Raw genomic sequence first — 20,500 nt, forward strand, 5'->3', positions numbered from 1 at the left:
TTTTCAGATTTTTTCAGGTAATTTGGCTCAGAATTTGCCCAATTCTTCTTAATAACATTTTTAGTGCTGCACCAGTAATAAATTTTTTCGGCCGGCGACTTTCTCAATCCGTAAGTCCAGTAATATCTGCTGATCCTCCTCCTGTATTCTGCAAACCAATATGATTTCAAAGGATGATGAAACGGCTTAAAATTGTCACGTACGCTCGTTAAAAATAACTGATTTCATGCACGTGACGTCCTGCGTCTCAAGGTCCAAAGGTTGCATTCCGATTTTGCAGCATTCGGCTGCATTTTGCTCCCAAGAAAGCTATAATGAGACGATCTTATGCATATAGAGTCTATATTTATAGGAGGGATTAAAGTTACAAATTTTCTGCCAAAGAGGTACAGCTTGCCGCACATTTCTATCCAAAGCCCGTAAGAAGACAAATCTGAATCGTGAGAATTTTAAATTAAATATGCACATTGAGTAAGAATTAATAGTTAGATAATATTAAAAAGTTTTTAAATGATAATTATTTCATATTATCGTAAAAAGATGACGTAAATTCAAACCTTTAAGCGAGCCATCAAGATTGAATAGGGCAGGCTAAAAGGAATTTTTAACTTAACACGACAAATTTAAAAACAATGATCACATCTTTGTTGCACGTTGCGGGGCACGAAGGAAAGGCCTTGTTTTGATTTTAAATAAGTTAAAACCAAATGTCTAATTTAATGACTATTAACTGCTGGAGCTGTCGTAGATGAACTTGGAGGTTTAGTGCCTCTTCTCCACAAAGACATATCAAATTTAGTGGTTGAGAGGATGGTTGCCGGCAGTGTGGATGTCTAAAAATTAATACACCAGTTGTATTTGTATCAGCCCTTAGTGTTCATAGCCGCCAACAGATGGCGCCACCGTATACTTTGTTATAAATTTAATTTTTAGGCCCTTCCACTGCGATTTGAGACTCAATCCTGCCACTGTGCGTTCTTCACTTAATATACTTTCTTTTCACGGGCTGGAAACCAAAATTTACTAAGCCGGTCGCCGTAGAATCGTGATAAACTATTTTTTTAAATACCAAAATCTTTTCCGACGTTTCTACGGCAAATGGCTGGACTGATTTTGGTTTTCACCACGTCAAAAGAAAGCATATTAAGAGAAGGATGCACGCAGTGGCAGGATTGGGTCTGAAATCGCAGCGGAAATGCATTAAAATTAAATTTATTACAAAAGTGGCGCCATCTGTTGGCGGGTTTAAATACTAAGGGCTGTGTATTAGTTGGTTTTAATTATTTCTGAGAACAACCTCTACGTCCGCAGACGTGGTTGTGACGTCAACTGTGTCAAGGGAATTGGGTGGGGCACTCGTTTCGGGAAATTCAGTCGCTGCTGTTGCCGCCACATCGCTTCCTCCGGCCTGCATTCCATAATATGAAAATTAAATTTCTATCCACTTCACTCGTACTCCAATAATTTAATTTAATTTGCCAATCCAGGCCTTTAAAATCCAATTATTTATAATTACAGCAGTAGTCCCAATTTCGGGAGTTTCAGTCGGCAATAAGTCACTAGCCTTGGTGGTCTCTTGAGTCTCTTCGTCATTTTCCTAAAAATCAAAATCATTTATAGACAAATTTGTGATTTCTGAAATTAAATACTGCGGAGGGGCTGGTTTCAGTGTTGGAATTTGGCTCTTTCGTCGTGATGATTTCTTCTGTTCCATCATCAGTTACATAATCAGACGAAATCTCCACTGAAGTGGTCTGAAAATGCTTTGCACTTGAAAAATCTGACGCAAAATTTAAATAAAACTTGCTTTTTCTAGTGACGCGAGTGTTGAAAGGAAAGCTCCGCTTGGCTACGAAATTAAAAATTAAAAAACCGAGGCAAAAACTGCAAACTCACTAAAGGACGAGTGGGTTTAGTCCTTCCCGCGATTGACACATTTTTATGTTTCCTTGGATTTATGCAAGAATCCCTTCCGCAGCATTTAATTATGTATTTAACCCTCTTTAAATGGGCCTTTTTGCGTTTGTGACGGACTAAAAATAATTAGAATTAAATAAATTAATATCTGGTTCATTAAATATATTCACTTCTGACGCCTTCGGTCCCTTCAAAAATCTGCAATAATTTAAATGATGTAAGAAGTAAACTCCAATTCGTAAATACCATAAAAGCGACGAAAAGAATTGTTGCAATTTTATGTGGAGCAACCATTCTGCTGCCTGCTGTTCACTCAACGGACGCTTCACTATACAGCGACTGTTCGATGCACGCGAATGCTTCGATGAGAATTATTCCAATAAATTCGCATCCGCTCCGCTCATGAGTGAGCTGCAGGGCATTAATCATGGGAAATTTCATCTCCATGATGATATGGTGTATAATTCCTACATTTTTTAATATGAGGCAATCAAGATTAATTTAATTTTAAATATATCTTATCGGCATAATTACACAGTTCGATTCTAATTAAAAAATAATTGGAAAAACTGTCGTGATTATTTTCAAGCGGATATGAAGTCGGTTTATTTGTACGTATAAATAAGACGCACAATTGAATCACAAAGTTGAAGACTTGCTTGTGTCGATGAACTTGGAGCTTTGGTGCCTAATATCTTCCAAGGATAATTGTAAATTATTTATAATTTGGGATGGTTGGGTTGCTGCATAGGCTCAAAGAAGAGTGACAATTTGAGTCAATACCATAAAAGCAATGCAATTTTATGTGGAGCAACCATTCTGCTATACTGTTCAATGCAGCGCAGCTGTGTGATTATTGGAACTCGGATAAATTTACATCCGGTTTAGTTGCGATCGACCTGTACTGCTCGCTTTTCATGGCAAATATCCAAGTGCGTTCGTTAAATTATATTTTACCGGAATTTAAGTCGATGTTTTCTAAAAGAAATTGCCTTCATCTTGATATTTTGAATATTTTTATTCATCGCGTCTCATTCAAATTTTTGGAAATACTGACGTGATCATTTTCAAACGGATATGAAGTTGGTTGCCATGACAACAATGCGGCCATGAATGGTTTTGGTCTAGATTTTGCTATGAATTTTCGGCACCAGCACCAAAAGCCGCTTGGAAGTATTACAAAAGTGTGTGAAATTGCTTGTCAGGAGCCGGAAGATTTGCCGGTTATTGCGACGAAATCTCAATTAGAACGCACAGCGTATTAACCATATTACTTAATTTAATATTAAAAAAGTACATCCTAATAATATTATCATCCTCTTTTAAGAAAGCAACGCAATGTTTAAAAAAATTAAATTTACCCCAAAAAATATAAAATTGCTAGAGCAGTACAAATTATTATTTGAGTTTTTGAATTGCAGTGTAAAAATCGTAAAAATTCGTCGCAGTTGTTGTGCCTGATGGATGCGGCCAGCAGGATGTTTGTGCTTCAATTCGTGTCGGACAGCACGTGTTGCTAGCTGCTGCAGTCGCTGCTCGGAAACTGCTCGGACCACACATCACAAAATTCAACATGGGTGCTCTACATAAATTTTTAATACTTGTTTTACTCCTCACGTACATGGTATTTATTCCCTTTTCAAGTTTAAACTTGGGATCAAAATTAGTTTCATTTCATTCGATTTCAGCTCTGCGTTGAAGGCTCCAAACCCAATAGAAGTGGCTATTATTTGCATTTAAAAATTGATTTCAGACATTTTTTGAATAATTTTCAGTGCAACGGAACCGCCTCAAGGCAAAAAGGAGGAATACAATTATTAAATGCTGCGGCAAGGATTCGTGTGTAGCTCCAAAAAATGTGTCTCATGCGAGAAGAACAACTGCACCGACCTCTGTAAAATTAAAATATTTATCTATTTAAATTATGAAAAATTTAACACACTTGTAGTCGTCAACTACTAAATCTTTAACCTCGTTTCGGACCACTTCCCGAAAAGTCCCAGTCGTAAAATTTAAAAAATTAACTAAACACTTTTTAACTCAATTTTTTTTAAGATCACTACTCTGGAGAAAAACATTGTTCTTGAGACAACGGCTCAAATTCTTGAGCCCAGCACAACTATGGTAGTTTTAAAACGATCAAAGTTGTGCAAATTTCACTGGCTTTTACTCGCAGCAAGCGCCCAGCAGCCTCGCTGGTTCGGAAAATGTGTCGAAAGCGGATGTGGCGCACGAAACAAACTCTCCAACGACCGAATTTCAACACACCACAACAACCGCTGTTCGTTCCTCTGTTACAAACACCAAAACTTAAAAATTTCATTCTATTTAAATTGCAAGATTGAAGAAACCAAAGGCTCGTCCACATCAACAAGCCAAACTGAAGAATATATTATTTCTGAAGCCACTGACACCTCTGTCCAAAGTGACGAAACAACGACAGCAGCGGATGAGAATGAGGTTTTAATTTTAATAAGTATTGGCATGGTGTAAAAAAAAGAAATCGTTTGAATCAAAGCACCATAAATGTTCAATGTGACATTTTTAATGCTCTCGTTGTGAATATACAGGCTGGAGGAAGTAGCAGTGAAATTGCAGCAAGCGAAACAACTGCCGCACAACCCGATTCTCTCGTCCCTGCTGACGTCAATTCCACTGCCAGAGAGGTTGTTATATGTAACTATATAAAACTGTTCACCCTCTTTCTCAAATCCGCCTTTTCTGGAAATAATTGTTCAGCTTGGAATTCTAAAAGTATTTATTTCAATTTTTGTATGGTTTAGGAGCCAATAAAGGTCATTTTCATTTTCAACGTTAGTGAAGTTGGCGATATCGCCAGCCCATTTTTCAAAATTTTTAAAAGTAGTGAACTTGGCGATATCGCCAAAATTCGATTTAAAAAAAATAGGTTCAGAGGTAGGAAATAAGCATAAGTGAACCAACCCCGCACGCACAAGTGGTTCTAAGGGGTAGAAACACGCTCAAGAAGAACAGAACCGCTTGAAAGCCGTAGAAAACAGCTAAATAGATACTTCAACACTCAGCAGGGTTTAGCCACCTTGAAACCTCCTCAGGTGGATTCTAAATTTTATGTAGAACAAGATAGGACGGGTTCCCGCGAAATCGGCGAGGGCCCCGCGGGGCCCCGAAAAAACTTTGGGCACCGGGACTTTAGAAGTAGACCGTCGGCGCGAGCCGCACCGCGAAAATCTCGATTTTTTCTGAGCCAGTTATTCCGCGAGGGCCCCGGCACCCAAGTCGCGTCGCGCTCCCACAGTCCCACAGATAGGATCGGCGCCGCGGCCGATCGATATTTTGCTCATTTTCTCGGTTTTCGGGGGTCGCCGCGCCCCACATCAGTCTAAACTCATGGGTCCCAATGTCCGATCGACTCGGCCGAGGTTCCGACGCATCCCCAGCGTTTTTCACGCTTTCGGCCCTTTTTAAGGGTAGACTGCAGGGTTTAGCCACTTCGCCACCCGTCCTATCTTGTTCTACATAAAATTTAGAATCCACCTGAGGAGGTTTCAAGGTGGCTAAACCCTGCTGAGTGTTGAAGTATCTATTTAGCTGTTTTCTACGGCTTTCAAGCGGTTCTGTTCTTCTTGAGCGTGTTTCTACCCCTATTAGAACCACTTGTGCGTGCGGGGTTGGTTCACTTATGCTTATTTCCTACCTCTGAACCTATTTTTTTAAATCGAATTTTGGCGATATCGCCAAGTTCACTACTTTTAAAAATTTTGAAAAATGGGCTGGTGATATCGCCAACTTTACTAACAGACCAAAATCCTTGCCAAAATTCACGTCAGTAAAATGTTAAAAATTTTGTTTAAATTTTAGCTATTGGCACAGACATCAACCGATGCCACCAACACACCATGGACTTTTACGACTGAAAATTATTCCCCGTGGAGGGTGGCAGGCAAAAAACCAAATGCAACTACAACACCGACTCCAATGGTACAATTAATATAGCATTTTGGTTAACTTTTAAATAAAAAAATATTTTTAACAGAATTTTCCAACGTGTGCCCCGGTGTGCAACAAAAATGTAATAAATTAACTGGTTAATATTTATACTTGTGAGACTAATACAAAATTCAAGACGACATTGTTTGGTCTGGATGGAACTTTGAAGGGTTACAAATTTTGTTATTGTTAGATGCGAGTATTTATTTAATTTCAGACATGTCATCATACGGAATTTGGGTGGAAATGTGCGGAAAGCTCTACCTCTTCGGCAGGAGATTCGTAATTCTTCCCCCCTTTGGTGGTTCAACCACAAAAAAATTGATTCTTAATTTCTCTTCGCGATCAGATTAACTGGGAGCACAATGTAGAGCAGTGCTGCCAGCTGGGAATGACTCCGATTAATTTGGATCTCGATGCAGATTTCAAATGCGTTGCTTCTTTGACGTCTAATGACGGTCGGAAATGATTTAAATTTAAATTTCGAAATAATCTTTTGAAGTTTTTAGACTACAGGAATAGAATCAGCAGATTTTACTGGACTTATGGCTTGAGGAGGTCAGAAAATGCTGACTCGTCTTACTTCTGGTGCAATACCGGAAACAACATCACCAAAAATTGGGCTGGCGGAGAACCGAACTATAAAGACAAATCGGAAAACTGCGTGCGAATGGAGATGATCAGAGGAGACAGAACTGTCAGACTCTCTGACGTCAAATGCTCATCAATAAGTGTATTTGCGTGCCAGGTAAATATGCAATTGAAGCGCGGAAATGTTCATTTTTTAATGTTTTGCAGGGACCGAAAATCCCAACACCGTGCACCTCGCCAGTTTGCCCTAATTATATTTGCGAAAAGAAGGTTTAAAATATTTTGTTTATTTTTTAAGCAAATTTAATAAGGAGAGTGTTGTAAAACAGGCATCCATTTATAAAACACTAGCAGACAAAGCAACAAGATACATGATTAGTTAGTAATTTGTGGTCTAACTAAATTCGCAGCTTTTTTATGATATTTCTTGCAGATCAGCATCAGCAGGGGATTTGGATTAAAAACTTGACGCGTGTCATCATGATAAGCTTTCCGAATGATACAAAAACTGTATGATGCCACAAACCAATTGCAAATAATTTAATATAAAATGAAAATAAAGTATGTAGACTCGTTTTCTGCGTGTTGCGCCGTCGGATTGAAGCTGCTCAGCCTGCACCAGGATTTGATGTTCTCCTTTTTGGTCGGCGCTTTTAAAAGTAAGAACGCTTACGTTTTAACCTCTTTTTTTATAAAGGGTGTGAATTTTTAACGTTTTTCAAAACTATAGTTTGTCACGAAAGCATCCAATTTAGCACGGATTGTGCAATTTTATGCCTTTTTTAACTGCTAACATCTGTGAACAAATGCAGAATTTTTAAATATTATATAATTACATTACCTAAGCAAGAAAATGAGACCACTGTTTAAAATAAAGCTGAAACAACTATAAAATTAATAAAAATTGAATTTTTAAGCCCCCCCCTCCCTAAAAAGAATAAATAATTTAATTTTTTTTTCTAAAAATTGATATTTCTTGCACAAACACCGCTCTATATTTAAATGTCCTATTTAGGGGCAGGAATATCGGGCGAAAAATTCTGGACGTCGGCGACTGACGCTGGTTGCAAATACAACTTTGGCTTTTGTTCCACGAAAAGACTCTTGCGCGATCATACCAGGTTTATTTCTGAATAAGAAATGTTTATTATTAATTAAAATCTTGTGCTGATTGTGCTGAGTCAGGTGGGCGAAAGGACAGCCTGATCTTTCAGTAGCAAACGGAACTTGTGTTGCCGTAACACCTGATGGTCTTTTGCATGACGAACTCTGCACTAAAAAAATGAGATACGTTTGCGATGTACTTATTTCTTATCTCTGTGTCATGCAACATTTCTAAATTATTTCATTTCAGGGAAGAGTTCCAAAATCGTCACTGTTTGATTCTGTTGAGAGAGAATGCGCGCAGGAGTTCAATTTTACGGAGAGTATGCGATTAATTGATTTTAATCCTGGAATATTCAATCCAAAGTTTTCTTCCAGGCGAAGTGAAGATTTTTTTGAATTCAACGCCGACTGATTTAAGAGCTAAATGTTTCTTAAAATGCTATGGCGAGGGAACAGGACTGGTCAGGACGTGGATTTAAAAAATTGAAAATTAAATAAAATACGTTTTTTAATTAGTTTGAAGACGGAAATTTAGCAGAGGACAAAATTTTCGCCAATTTTCAGAGAATGACGCTGGACAACATAGCGCAATTAATGGATATGTCCAATACCATGGATTTCTGCTCCAAATCAGCGAGTAATATTCGCATTTCTTTAATTTTGCAGGATTGAAATCTTTTTATTTCACGCAGAGGGCATGGATCCTTGCGATAAGTCCTCCAGTCTTCTCAGTTGCGGTCAAGAAAACTCGCCAGATTCGTTTGGGGAATTCGTGGACACAGTCGAACTATCTATAACGGTCTTTGATAATTTATACCTTATTCTTTTGGTTTAATAATTATGCAAAACATGCAGGAGTCGCCTCTCATTCTGACACCAGAAGAGGGAGTCTGTCCTGAATATGACTGCGCCGTTCAGGTATAATTATAGTAAAAATATTTTCTCCAAATATATCGTTTCTCATATTTAATGGAAATTTAAGGCTGGGTCCAGAGCCACTGTTTTGAATGCCAAGAGTATTTAATATTATTACTCAATTTTTAGACATAAGTTTCTAAAACCTTATTATAGATTTCACGAAAACAACACTCTCCGGAACTTTTGCTTTCCAAATGACCAAAGTTTGCAACAAGAAATTCGCGGCATTCGAAACTGGTTTGCCGGTATATTAAATATTTTTTGTACATAAATATTGAACTAAATAATTAATTTCGGCAGCGATTCATGAGAGATAATCATGCAATGTGCTGTCAATACGGAATGCGACTGGCGACAGTTGACACAAAGGAAAAGTACGACTGCATGATTCGGGGTCAAATCAGTAAACTGTAGATTATTTCGATAAAAATTCAATTTAAATTGGGTTTTAGCTTCAAAACTCAGCGCTGGAAAATTTTACGCCGTAGCTGCATCGCGTTTGGGCAAGCTGGACCGGCCCTCTTGGTGCTTCTCGAACGCCGAATTCGACTTCACTCTCGGAGCGAACTCTTTTACCACTAACACGGCTGAAACTAACTATGCCATAACTTTTAGCTTTGAGAGACCTGAAATGCAGGCTGTGGAAAGAGTCTCTAATTTCTTGTGTGAAATATGAATGCATAAAAGTTTTATAATTTTTGGGTTTTCACATTTGGGGAAGTTCATATTTCTGTTATGTTAAATGATTTGCATGCTGCATAAATTTAAAGTTTTGTTTTATCATTGAATATCACGTGTTTGCCTCTATATGAAGCGGTGTTACGGGTTCACTTACAAATAAATTTCATTCGTGTATATAGAATGAAGATTTTTAAAGTTTTGAGCAGAATTATTAATGTAGTTTTTGTTAAAAAATAACCTGCACACGCAGATCGCTTTTGCCTTGTTAACTTTGTCTTGTTATGCAATTATTAAATAAACACTCACTGAAATTTAGGTGTTTGTTTCTATCACAAGCAAACTTTAAATTAGAAAAATATAATTTTGCGTAGCACAAATAGCGTTTTTAATACACTTGAGAACTCCCAACAAAATCAAGCTGTCTCAGAAAATGTGCGTCTTCAAAATTTTTTAATTATTATTTGTATATATTATTTTTATTTTCGTGATAAACGGCGGAATTTGGTCTGTAACCCCACAATCATGTTATGCAGATTATTTTCTTGAAAATTAAAAAAACTCGTGGCGTCGTGTTAATTTTTTTACCCCAGACTTTCTAAATAATAGCGCCGCACGCAGAAAAAATAGGAATTTTCATATAAATCGTTATTTTATAACCTCAAATCTCGGGTTCTAATTATCAGAATTGCAAAAACTGCATACCGTTCAACTCGTCTCAACCTCCCCTAGACACTTAGACAGCCAAAGGGGTTTGAGGGTGATCAACCATCATCCCCCTTCCACCCTGTTTATTAAAGTATCGAGAAAAATCACGTCATTGTGCACTTTCAGCACTTTTATTCGCTCTTCAAAACTCTCTTGAATTGAAAAAATCTACCCTAAATTCCATTAAACATCTAGAGCAGGCTTAGGCAAGTCGAACGGTGTGTGGTTTTTGCAATTCTGACAATTATAACCCAAGATGTAGCGATTTAAAAAATGAAAAAAATTAGCAAAAAATATTTTTTGCTAATATATTTTGTCAGCGCTAAATCTTTGGTTCTAACTATCAGAATTGCAAAAACTACCCACCGTTGGACTCGTCTCAACCTGCCCTGACGAGCTGAAAGGGTGCCCAACCCTCTACCCCCAAGACGCAACACTTTTTTTCTTTTTTCGAGGGGGTTGAAGTATAGCAACTTACGGGTGGAGGGTAAGCACCCTTAAACCTTCAGCTGGTCAGGGCAGGTTGAGACGAGTCCAACATAGTGCGTAGTTTTTGCAATTCCGATGATAAGAAGCCGAGAGATTTGGAATTGCAAAAAAAAAACGATAATTTGAGCAATTTGTCCTAGTAGCGGAAAAATTGCGCAACTTTCAACAACCAAACGCGCATTTCTTTGTTGCAAGAAAATGGCAACAATCCATTTGACAATGAAAATTTGGGTGTTTGTTGAACGTTGCGCAATTTTACCGGGACCAGGACGAATTCCTATTTTCTTTGCGCGCAACCACTTTCATTTTGAAAGTTTGAGGGCAAAAATATTGATTAATGTCCCATAATTAATTAAATAAAGTCATTTTCAAGAATTTTTACCACGAAACAGTCAGTCTTAGACGGTTTTAAATGATTGAAAGTATATGGTTCGAACAGCATAAAATTGCATGTTTCTTGCTCATTTCATGGTCCCGCGATGATTTGAAGCTAAGAAAAAAATAGGCAGCTGTCTATAAAATTCCCAGCCCCATAAATTCATGATTTGTTGCCTCAGAAGGGAAATTTTACCTTTTAATTGCCACACCAGCGGAAAGCATAAAAATGAAATTTTACATCATTTGTTGAGCAATTTTTGCATCATACACTCGATTGTGATCAGTTAATACATATTATGCAATCGCCGCTTCCACAGCTCGATCAATCATAACGCCCGCGGAAATATAGATTGCGTTTCTACAGCAAATAGCAACTGTATAAAGGGACAATGGCCCTATGGAGGATAGAAAATTATGTTCATCGATCTGGTTGAAACGCTCAAAATTTTGGCACAGTTTGTGTACGAGTTCTCGGGGATAAAACTCAATCTAAGAACGGTTTTTTCCCCGCAGAATCGAAATACTAATTTTTTAAAATAGACATGTTATTCGCTCAGATAAAATTTTTTTAGGATAATTGTCTGGATTCTTCAATCAGGTTTTTAAAATTAATCATCTCTTTATGTTTAATTAATTTTTTTAACTAATAAAAAACATCCCTTATATTTTTAATAGAATTTAAAGAAACCCAAATAGATGAAATGATAGCTAAAAATTCATGTACAATCATTAACAGCAATTAATTTAATGATGATTATCCTAAAATAAAATTTTCAATGGTATTGAAATTCGTAAAATAAAGTAATCAAATTAACACGTAATATTTAATTTGGGGCCGGTTTAAAACAAAGAAATGAATTATTTGAATAAAGAACATAACATTTGTTTTAGAATTTTGTCACTGTCATGAACCTCGTCGGCCTGATATAACTGCCCCACCCCAACCCCCAAAACGCGCTCACACGGCGCGGCTGCCGGCCGACGTGCCAAGAAGCATTTTTTCCAAGATCAATGAAGAGCTTCGCCTGCCCGATTTTGAGAAAGCCTAAATCGTCAGCGCAGACGCATATCCGGCCTTGCACTTGAGCAAGAATACTGCAGGACGGCCACCACCCCGGCCGTTTTTGTATTTGCGAATCGACAATCATTTTATCATTTTTTTTTCAATAATCTTTTTCTGTATCGCCACGAAACACATTGTATTATTTTACCTTAATGAACGAGATTAAGATTTTTTCGAAAAATTCCGTGGCTTAATTTTATTGTAATCATCGTAATTATTGTGCCTAATTTCGATTTTTGCCAACATAAAAAATGAGTGGTTTAAGGAGAAAAATTGGAACTTTTTATATTTAAATTAAATTAATGCTCAAACTTCGTAGCCATTTAAAGATTATAAAAGGTTAAATTTGGCAATTTGCGATTTTTTTGTATTTGTGCCATGAAAAAAATGGACCAGCAAACCGCTTTAAAAATCCCAGGCTTCAAATTAATATCAGAAATGTGAAAAGAATTTCTGCTAAAATCGCGGTGCCATCATCTGTCTCTCCTTTTTCAAGAATATTTTTTGCGCACCAGAAAGAGGCAGCGAGTTCAACGGCGGCAATGCCCCAGCCTCGCTCTTGCTGCTGCGGCGGAACAATTCGTGTTCGTGTTCGTGCTAAGCTGTGTTTTAATCTCTCCTCATTCAACAAGCAGTCACGTGACACAGCTGCTGCCGCAGTGACAACGTGCTAGATTAGCGAAACATAGGCGCCACTTGCAGTTGCAGGCAGGCCGAAGACGAAAAATCTGCAGGTCAGGCATGCGCACCACGCACCACGCTTCTTTCACTTCTGCTGCTGTCTACTGCCGCCATTCGCTATTGTTTTGGGGATTTGGTGTCTCCATAATCCGCTAAATTATTTTGCATGATCGATTTTGCAAGGTTTTAAGAGAGGCATAGGGGCTGGTTTTGGCAGCATCCGCATCTGGAGGATCTGTGCTTTGCTTTGATGGTGAGTTTGGTGGCTGAATTATGTACCCCTTTTTTCTCTCCAACAGCGAGAAGTGTGCGCGGCTGGTCTGGGCTTATCCAATTAAACTGTGTTTCATTTGAGGATTGTTATGAGAAATAAGGAGAATTAAAATACTTAAGGGTACTTTTTTGATTCTCTTTAATTGCCGGAACATAACTGCAAAGGTCCTGATGCTGAGCTGGACCTCAGATTGCTTGCTTTTTATACTCTTCATGACTTCATGACTGTAACCATATTGTTTGTCCCTTTTATTGTTATGGAAAAGTCACAGTTTTCGCCGCCGAGTTACAGTTTTCGCCAGACGCCACCCCTACTTTAACATAAGAACTGGCGAGATGTGTAACCTGGCAGATACTGTAACTTTTCCATAACTCCATGTTGGCGTCATTCCTGATGTTTTTGCTCTTTTTCAGCCCCTTTACGTAGTGATGGTCTCTGGACCCAAGTCAAAAAACGGGCAGGAGTCCGCCAATGACAGTAAGTGAAATTAGATACGTGTTTTTTAAAAACGTTAGAACCTGTAAACTAAATTTTTTATTAAAATTATTAAAAATCATGCTATGTAATATTACAAACAATATTAGCATGTGATTGAGATTATAATTTCATTCTTTTAATACAATTTTTATAAATAAATTTCCCAAAAAATCACTTATTTCGTCGAAATCACTTTCAGCTGCGTCAGAATTGAATAATCATATTTTAATTTGTCAGGTGCCGCGGGCAGCGTTGGTTTGGTGCGGAGGCGTGGCTCCTCGCAGTGGCTCCGGCAAGACCCGGTGGCGAGCACGAGTTCTTCGGGCCGAAGCCTGTTCCAGCGGGCCGCCGACGGAGGCGCCAGTCTGCGAGTGGACAAGTGCCGCGTCGTCCTCACGCGAATACCTGAGCTGGACGCCCTGACGAAGAACACGCCATCGGTGCGGCTGCCCCCAGAGGCCACGGAGGCGGACCTCCGCAAGACCCTCAACGACACCAGGTCTGACAGAAATTATAGTTGGACAACGAGGAATTTGTTTCAATGAAATCGTTGCTTTTATTTTTATTCAGGAGTGAGCCTTCTGTGGATGAAGACCCGCAGTATGTCCTCAAGACTGAACCAAAGCTCTGCAAGGTGATATTATATTTTGAAATTTTTTGAATTTCTCACTCAAAAAACAAAACTTTTACGTAATAACCTATGAAATTGCGTGTTCATTTTTTTATTTGTCTTTCACTGTGTTCAAACATACATAATCATCGTAAGAACTGTTCTCATCGTATTGAGCAAGTTTTTCTCTGACTCAGAATGTCGGTAAATTCAGGAATTAAATAAAAATTTGAATTTTTTGCTGCAGATCGATCTCGCCGCTCTTGGCCTGCCAGTTCCTCCTGAAGACATGCCAGACATTGACGTTCTGACGGTAATTATTAATATTTTAAAGAGGAATTGTAATTTTAAATGAGCAAATTTTCAGCCGTGTTGTTCGCAGATCGACACGTTCTCGTTCGGACTCACTTCTTCCCCCACACTTCCAAAACCAACTCCTCACGTCGACCTCTATGATAAGGTGAGGCAATGAATCTGAATATTTCATTGTTTTTTTGTGCACCTTTAAAATCTAGCTGTTTATCCTCATTCGCTCCTCGGTTGAAATAACTGCTCAGTGTTTGGAACTTTCAGCACCTCAACCCCTCACACCTTGTGCTGATGTTAGATTACGCAGAGTTTTGTGTAAATTAAAAACATTGGATGAAGTGTTAAGAGCTATATTTAATACTTTCTTTTTGAAAAGTGCAAAAATTCAGTAAAAAAGGATACAAATTATTAATGAAAGAGAAAATGAGGTTTCAGCCGGCCGTGCTGTGTCAGCCGGCATATTTTTGGTCACGTAGGCAGCCGCCAGCCGTAGTCAAACTTGGGCAGGGTGCGGCAGAGAAAATGTCTTCCGGTCTTCCAGGCCGGTGAAATTGGCCAGTCGCCGCCAACAGTAAAATTCTGCTAAGCCGATCCCGCTAGTCGCCGCCCGTAAATCTTTCAGCTGAGGCCTGTAAAATAAAAATAAATTAACTCTTTCAATATTTTTTAGATAAATCCTCTTAATAGAGTGACCAGATTATACCATGAAATCCTTTAGGAGCAGTTTTAATCGAGTATAGTTTAGTCCTGTAATTTGTGGAAAATAATTTGGTCCTTGTCTTAAAATTAAGAATTATTTTTATGCGCTGCCCTGGTTTCTGAAATTCCTGAGTTTTCTATCAATAGAATTTTTGCCAATTACCAATAGATGGCACCAACGGTTCTTATTTCTAAATAGTAAACAACGAAGACTCTTAATTTCTTAAAAAAAAATCAAAATAAAATCTCAAAGTTTCGAACATTTTCTCGAGGTCTCAGCCGGGAGATTTGAGGCGGCCGGCCATTTTCACTTTAACAGAATTCGCTGCTGTGCATTTGTGGCAGAGGCGGAGGAATAAAGGCGCAAAGGCGGCCGCTGCTTGTAGCCCGCGGCCTCCATGGCCGCCTCCTCTCCTGGCCGCTCGATCACACCAAATGGACATTGTGCTGGTCTTCGAAAATCAGAACCAAGCTCACGTTGTGCCAGACACTTTAGACGTGCCGAGGAGAGGAGACACTCACAATCAGCCAAAAAAATTTGTCTGGCGGTGACTGGCCATTTTCACCGGCGGCTGAAAATATTTCAAACGTTAAGTTAGATTGTGCTTTGGAACGAATGGGTCAAAAGACATTTTTTCTCCTGCCCTTTTTAATTTTTGATCCTCTTTCACCAGCTGCTGTCCCAAAATTTGCTGGCTATGGCTTGGCGCAGAGAGAGATTGAGCAATACTTGAAATTGAACAGTTCCTTGGTCCTGATTCAATTACTGTTTATTGCAGAGATAAACTGTTGCTAATTTTCACAAACAATCAACTCCATATTGAACTTCTCCCAATAGTAAACAATGCAAAATTTCTTAATTGTTGACCTGTAAAGCTCTATTTTAAAATCAAATATTGTATTTTTTAAAAAACGTATTAACCATTGTTTTCTGTGATAGCTGTCTCATGTTGTAGCTAAAATTTTGTCGAGAGATTTCACTTTTTATAAACAAACCTTTTTTTTCCAGAACTTCCCAGTCATCGAGGGCCGCCGCGTGGAGGTGCACTGTTGCGAGTGTCTGAGGCTGATGAGCGTGAAGGAATTCGTCAAGCACCTTTCTGTCTGCCTGAAAAACGGAGAGCAGTGTCCTTTGTGCGGCAGGTGCAAGCCGATGGAAGGCCTTTCGTCCCACGTCCTGCGCCACTTTATCCTCAACGAGCTTCGACAGCCCGTTTGCTGCCCTTTGTGCCCATCTGTGCTGTACAACGAGGCCAACCTGACGATGCACGAGCTCTCCATCCACCTCTGAAGCTGCGATAAGTTTATTTTCTTTTAGTTTCGTACGGGACAGTTCGAACTTAGTGATTTTTTTTTTTGAAATACTTGGGTTTTAAGAAATCCAATTCTGATTTGGGGTGGAGTATGAGTCTATAACCCTTAAAAAGGAGGTGTAAGAGAGACACTGAGAATTTCTGGGGTTGAATTATTTTTGTTTTCTATTCGTTTACGCTTAAATAGCGAAAAATTCACAGAATATTGTTAAGAAATGTTCAAAATCTTTAATTTTTGAAAATAAAAAGCTTTTCTGTATTATATTTGGCTCAGATTTAATTTATAAAACAAATTTCCACAAAAATAATTTATCTATTGGATGAACAGCACAGAAAGTTACCTTGTTAAAAAATTTGGTTAGTTTAAAATCCATCATGAATGAAATTCAAGCATTATTCGTTCAATACAGTTTTTTATTGAGTTCAATTTTATCAGCATCACTTACGACAATCCTAAAAAATATTTCAAAGAGCAAAACCACCTCCTCTGAAGAGCTATTTTATTCGTTCGTCAGATTTATTTCTTTGGCGAGAAACTATTGTGCAAAACAACGATTAAATTTTGATTAAATATCAACAAACCTACAAGATTGACATGTGATTAACTATACAATTTTAATTAATTTATTTATCTTTATTTCACTTACAAAAATGAAACTGGCGAATGCACATATTCATATTACTAAAAATATTTCAAAAAGCAAAAGCACTTCCAGCCGGACCTCCTGTTCCAGTGGTTGTTGATGGTTTTTGCGTTAAAATGCTGAATATGAATGAGTCAAGGAGGTAGAAAAACTCTCGACCCAAACAAATTCAGCAAATAAACAGCAAAATGCGCTGAATTGACGAACTGAAAACCTGAAAGACGGCAACAAAAAACGCAAACCGACCCAAAAAGTACTTGAGGTGTCTGTCGATGTTTTTTCTGCGTTGAAATATTTGCAATGCGCATCGACTGAAGGCGCAAGTGATAAGAAGATCAAAAACTCTTTACCACAAGCACCCTCAGTAAATGCACAGCGCTCTCTGAGAAGACCCACGACCGCTCCGTCCAAAAGCCAAGCGATAACTGAAACGAACCTTCCTGGCTTCCACTCCCCTCACCCCTCTGCCGCTGAGTGCCGGCCCGTTCTCTTATTTGTCCTTTTCCTCCCTCTCTCTGCTCGCAGCCGTAGACGCGGCAAAAGGCGCGAAATGAACCTGTTTTGTACGTGCGCGCCAGTTCCGAAACTTATAAATAAACAGTGGAGACTTTTTGGCAAGCAATTAGTGTCCGACATCAGAGTGTCCCCTATCCCCGGTTGTAAATCGAGCCGAAAATGTTATTGCCGAATGTTATTTTGACTCGGAAACCTAGCCAGTCGACGTCTCTTGGTGCCAAACGAACTAAAATCAAGCGACAAAAATAAAACCCTCCGGCCCAGAGGTGTATTAATAAAAAAAATTAAGAAAAAGGGGTTTTTTCAGCAGATTTCGGATGCTTATCGCGCAGCAGGGCGAGGCGGGGCGCGCATCTGAATCCGTTCGACGCAGAATTTTATCGCGAACATTAGATTTTTTTGACTCTACCACCAATGGGAGCCGAATCATTAATTTAATTTGAATCGGACATTACAAAAACGAGCTGTGGCCCTGTGGGCTCTACGGCGAAGATTTTCGGGCCAGTCGACGCCCCTCGGTGGGACACGAACTCTCGTGTCCAGTTCTTTAAAATCCTACCATTTTTCGAATTACTGCGAATTTTTGAATGTCCGTATTTCAGAAATTCTCGCAAAATTCTCTATAAAAATTCGTTGGGCTAGTTGATTTAAAGTCACAAGGCCTTAAACGAAAGGTCTCGCCGAGTCATACACCTGACTAACCCTGACGACCTTTTTCAGGGTACCCCACCCTGAAATCGATCCCAGAGCCTTTTTTCATGATTTTTCCAATGGCGCCGTTCCAAAAATCACCAAACGTCAAGCGTGAAGCGCTTGATAAGGGTACTATAGGGCTGCCATTCTCGGGGTTTCGACCGGAGATGTCCGGCTTTGGGACTGAAAAATTTAACACGGGAGTATAGGGGTCTCGAGTTATAGGGTTTTAGAGTCCAAAATCTCCGGGTTTTAGCATTGGAAGTCTGGCACCCCTAGGGTACAATTCCCAAGCACGGGATCGAGGATATTTGTCGGTTGTTTGTTCAGATAGGTGCCTTTTTGGATAAATTTAGAGAAAGGTTTATTCATGTTTTCTTCAAAATAGCAGACCTGCAGCAGGGGAGTAGTATTTTCTATAGCAGGTAAAATGAATGCTCGCTCCTCTCCCGTGCAGCCGAATCCCTGGGAAAAGAGAACAAAAGATTTAAGGAATTCGCGGAGGGTCGCGTTCTCCTTGACAGATGATCGATGAACTGGTATGTTCGAAACACGCACATTCCTCGTTTTATTCAGGTCGTCTTTTGTGTGAGAAGAGCGCGCATTCAAAAGCAAACTGCTTGGCGCTGGTTAAAATGTCCAATTTCTTTTCTACAAATCTCGGTCACTCTTAGCATTAACTTGATATTTTCTGTTTCAAGAGCAAAAAAATTAAAGAGGTTTCCTTGGTTGGTTCCCTAACAATAAAAAGCGAAATTAAACTCTCGATTTTTTCCTCGACTATAACACGACAAAAAACTTGCTGTCAAATCTAAACTCTCGATAAATTTTCTGAAAATTAACAAATGATTTTTTCCTGTATTCCTGTGACATTACAAAGGAGCTTAACAATATTTTATCCAATTGGTGAATCATTTCTTTTTTTCCGGAGATAAAAAAATGACAGTTAGAATGCGTGTTTTTTGCTGGAGCTTGGGCATATAATTATTAAAAAAGTTCAATAAATAATCCTTGCCGTCCAGACGGATATAATTCAAGCTGGGCAGAAATCCGTCGCTAATTAATTGATTTAAAATGTTTAGCACTATCAATTTTATTTGGAAAAATAAGAACAACTTTGATCGCGATGCAAATAAGCAATTAATCATTTTATTCTATGAAATTCCCTCCTGTTTTCAATTTATCTCTAAAGGTGGAATTTTCCATGAGCAAAAGAATTGCTTGGCAACTGGTATAATTCGTATTATGGGCTTCTCGACCCAACAGAGCAGCAGCACTTTCAGGTTCAAGAGGAGAGCATAACAAAAAGGCTTATTGTTAGATAGCGGTGGCGGAGTGGAATGCAGGGGCAAAAGTACAGATGATACCATAAATATTTCGTCCATTAGCCGCCGGCCCAAGAGCGACAATCAGTCTCTGGCTTCTGTATCCTCTTTTGCTGCTTTGAAGTTCATGCTCCGTTTATTTTTTAGTTTTTCACACGCAAGGAAAATTCATTCAAATATCATTAAATTTAAATCGATTAAAATACGAAATGTTGGTCTTGAATGTCTTGACGACGAGAGAATCCCGATCCTCGTCCCAAAAAAGAGTCTGATATAATTTAATTGTATGTCTTGCGCCTGCCAAACTCGTTCTTTCCGCCCGACACGCGTTTCACGCCACTTGCGTAGCTAAAAGGAGAGTTTATTAAAATTTGCTTTGTGTCCCAGCTGGTGCAGTGCACCCCTTCTTTGCTACACGACCTTAAAAAAAAACAATACCCGACTAGAGGCGAAATTCTTGATTAGTTGAGCCGCTTTCACGTGATTTTTTTTTATTAATGTTCTTGGTAAAGAATTAAATTTCGTTCAATTCGCTCCTTTTTTCCTATTTCTCTGTTGAGCCTTAAGGAAGAGTGGAATTTTCCAGAAGAGAGCCACGGCAGCTAGCTAGAAAAATAAATTTGGCTTTTGTCAAGGGAGACAGCTGCCGCACTTTCAGGTATAAAAGCCGAGCTATCAAAGACGCGGTCCTTCGCTGCAATTTGGAGGCTCACGGAAGAAACCTGAACAAAGGCGCAGAGGATGCTCGCATGGAAAGGAATAGAGGGTCACGTACAGTCGCTCCTTGAATATAATTTTACAAAGAAGACTGTTCGTGGGAATTCATGAAAATATGTTGCCCTAAATTTTTAACTATGAAACCGTGGAGATGCAGCTGACGCAAACACAATTTCCCAGAGCAGGCACTGGAAGGGACAAAACAATTCTAATTTACTGAAAATTTTCTGAAATTAACTGTTTTTAGCATGGACCATGTGTGTTCCCCTTTTCTCTCAAATAAATACAGAATTCAGAGAAATTTTTAATATTCAAAAGCAGTTATATACTCAATGCTCAATTTAGAACCACCAATTTATTGTTGTTGCCTTTGTAAACAATTTAAAAAATTGGTTCACCCCAAAAAGCATAAGGTTTTCCCTTT

At 38.8% G+C, this 20,500-nt stretch overlaps 2 protein-coding genes across 2 annotated transcripts; both read left to right on the top strand.

Annotated features, from left to right (window-relative positions):
* The first annotated feature begins 4,493 nt into the window (after nt 1–4,493).
* On the top strand, nt 4,494–9,409 carry LOC135936400 (uncharacterized). The gene is made up of 21 exons (XM_065479196.1): nt 4,494–4,583; nt 5,758–5,877; nt 5,933–5,968; nt 6,023–6,168; nt 6,236–6,344; nt 6,396–6,634; nt 6,685–6,747; nt 6,807–6,855; nt 6,911–6,987; nt 7,040–7,136; nt 7,493–7,598; nt 7,663–7,777; nt 7,832–7,904; nt 7,960–8,045; nt 8,101–8,221; nt 8,277–8,383; nt 8,440–8,502; nt 8,567–8,600; nt 8,656–8,747; nt 8,803–8,905; nt 8,955–9,409. The coding sequence occupies exons 4-21, from the start codon at nt 6,106–6,108 to the stop codon at nt 9,176–9,178; spliced, it is 1,821 nt and encodes a 606-aa protein (XP_065335268.1). The 5' UTR covers nt 4,494–4,583; nt 5,758–5,877; nt 5,933–5,968; nt 6,023–6,105; the 3' UTR covers nt 9,179–9,409.
* A 3,205-nt stretch (nt 9,410–12,614) lies between these two features.
* On the top strand, nt 12,615–16,445 carry LOC135936300 (uncharacterized). Its single transcript, XM_065479061.1, has 7 exons — nt 12,615–12,752; nt 13,187–13,250; nt 13,488–13,749; nt 13,821–13,884; nt 14,108–14,173; nt 14,228–14,320; nt 15,878–16,445. Exons 1-7 carry the CDS (start codon nt 12,750–12,752, stop codon nt 16,157–16,159), a joined length of 834 nt encoding a protein of 277 aa, XP_065335133.1. The 5' UTR covers nt 12,615–12,749; the 3' UTR covers nt 16,160–16,445.
* The last annotated feature ends 4,055 nt before the right edge of the window (nt 16,446–20,500 follow it).

Source organism: Cloeon dipterum, chromosome 2, assembly GCF_949628265.1.
Source record: "Cloeon dipterum chromosome 2, ieCloDipt1.1, whole genome shotgun sequence".
Lineage (NCBI taxonomy): Eukaryota > Metazoa > Arthropoda > Insecta > Ephemeroptera > Baetidae > Cloeon > Cloeon dipterum.

Coding starts and splice junctions, on each gene's coding strand:
- LOC135936400 (XM_065479196.1), top strand. CDS start 6,106: ATGTCATCATACGGAATTTGGGTGGAAATGTGCGGAAAGCTCTACCTC. Junction 6,635..6,684: donor TAAGTGTATTTGCGTGCCAG/GTAAATATGCAA, acceptor AATGTTTTGCAG/GGACCGAAAATCCCAACACC. Junction 7,599..7,662: donor CTCTTGCGCGATCATACCAG/GTTTATTTCTGA, acceptor GTGCTGAGTCAG/GTGGGCGAAAGGACAGCCTG.
- LOC135936300 (XM_065479061.1), top strand. Junction 13,750..13,820: donor AAGACCCTCAACGACACCAG/GTCTGACAGAAA, acceptor ATTTTTATTCAG/GAGTGAGCCTTCTGTGGATG. Junction 14,174..14,227: donor CAGACATTGACGTTCTGACG/GTAATTATTAAT, acceptor GCAAATTTTCAG/CCGTGTTGTTCGCAGATCGA.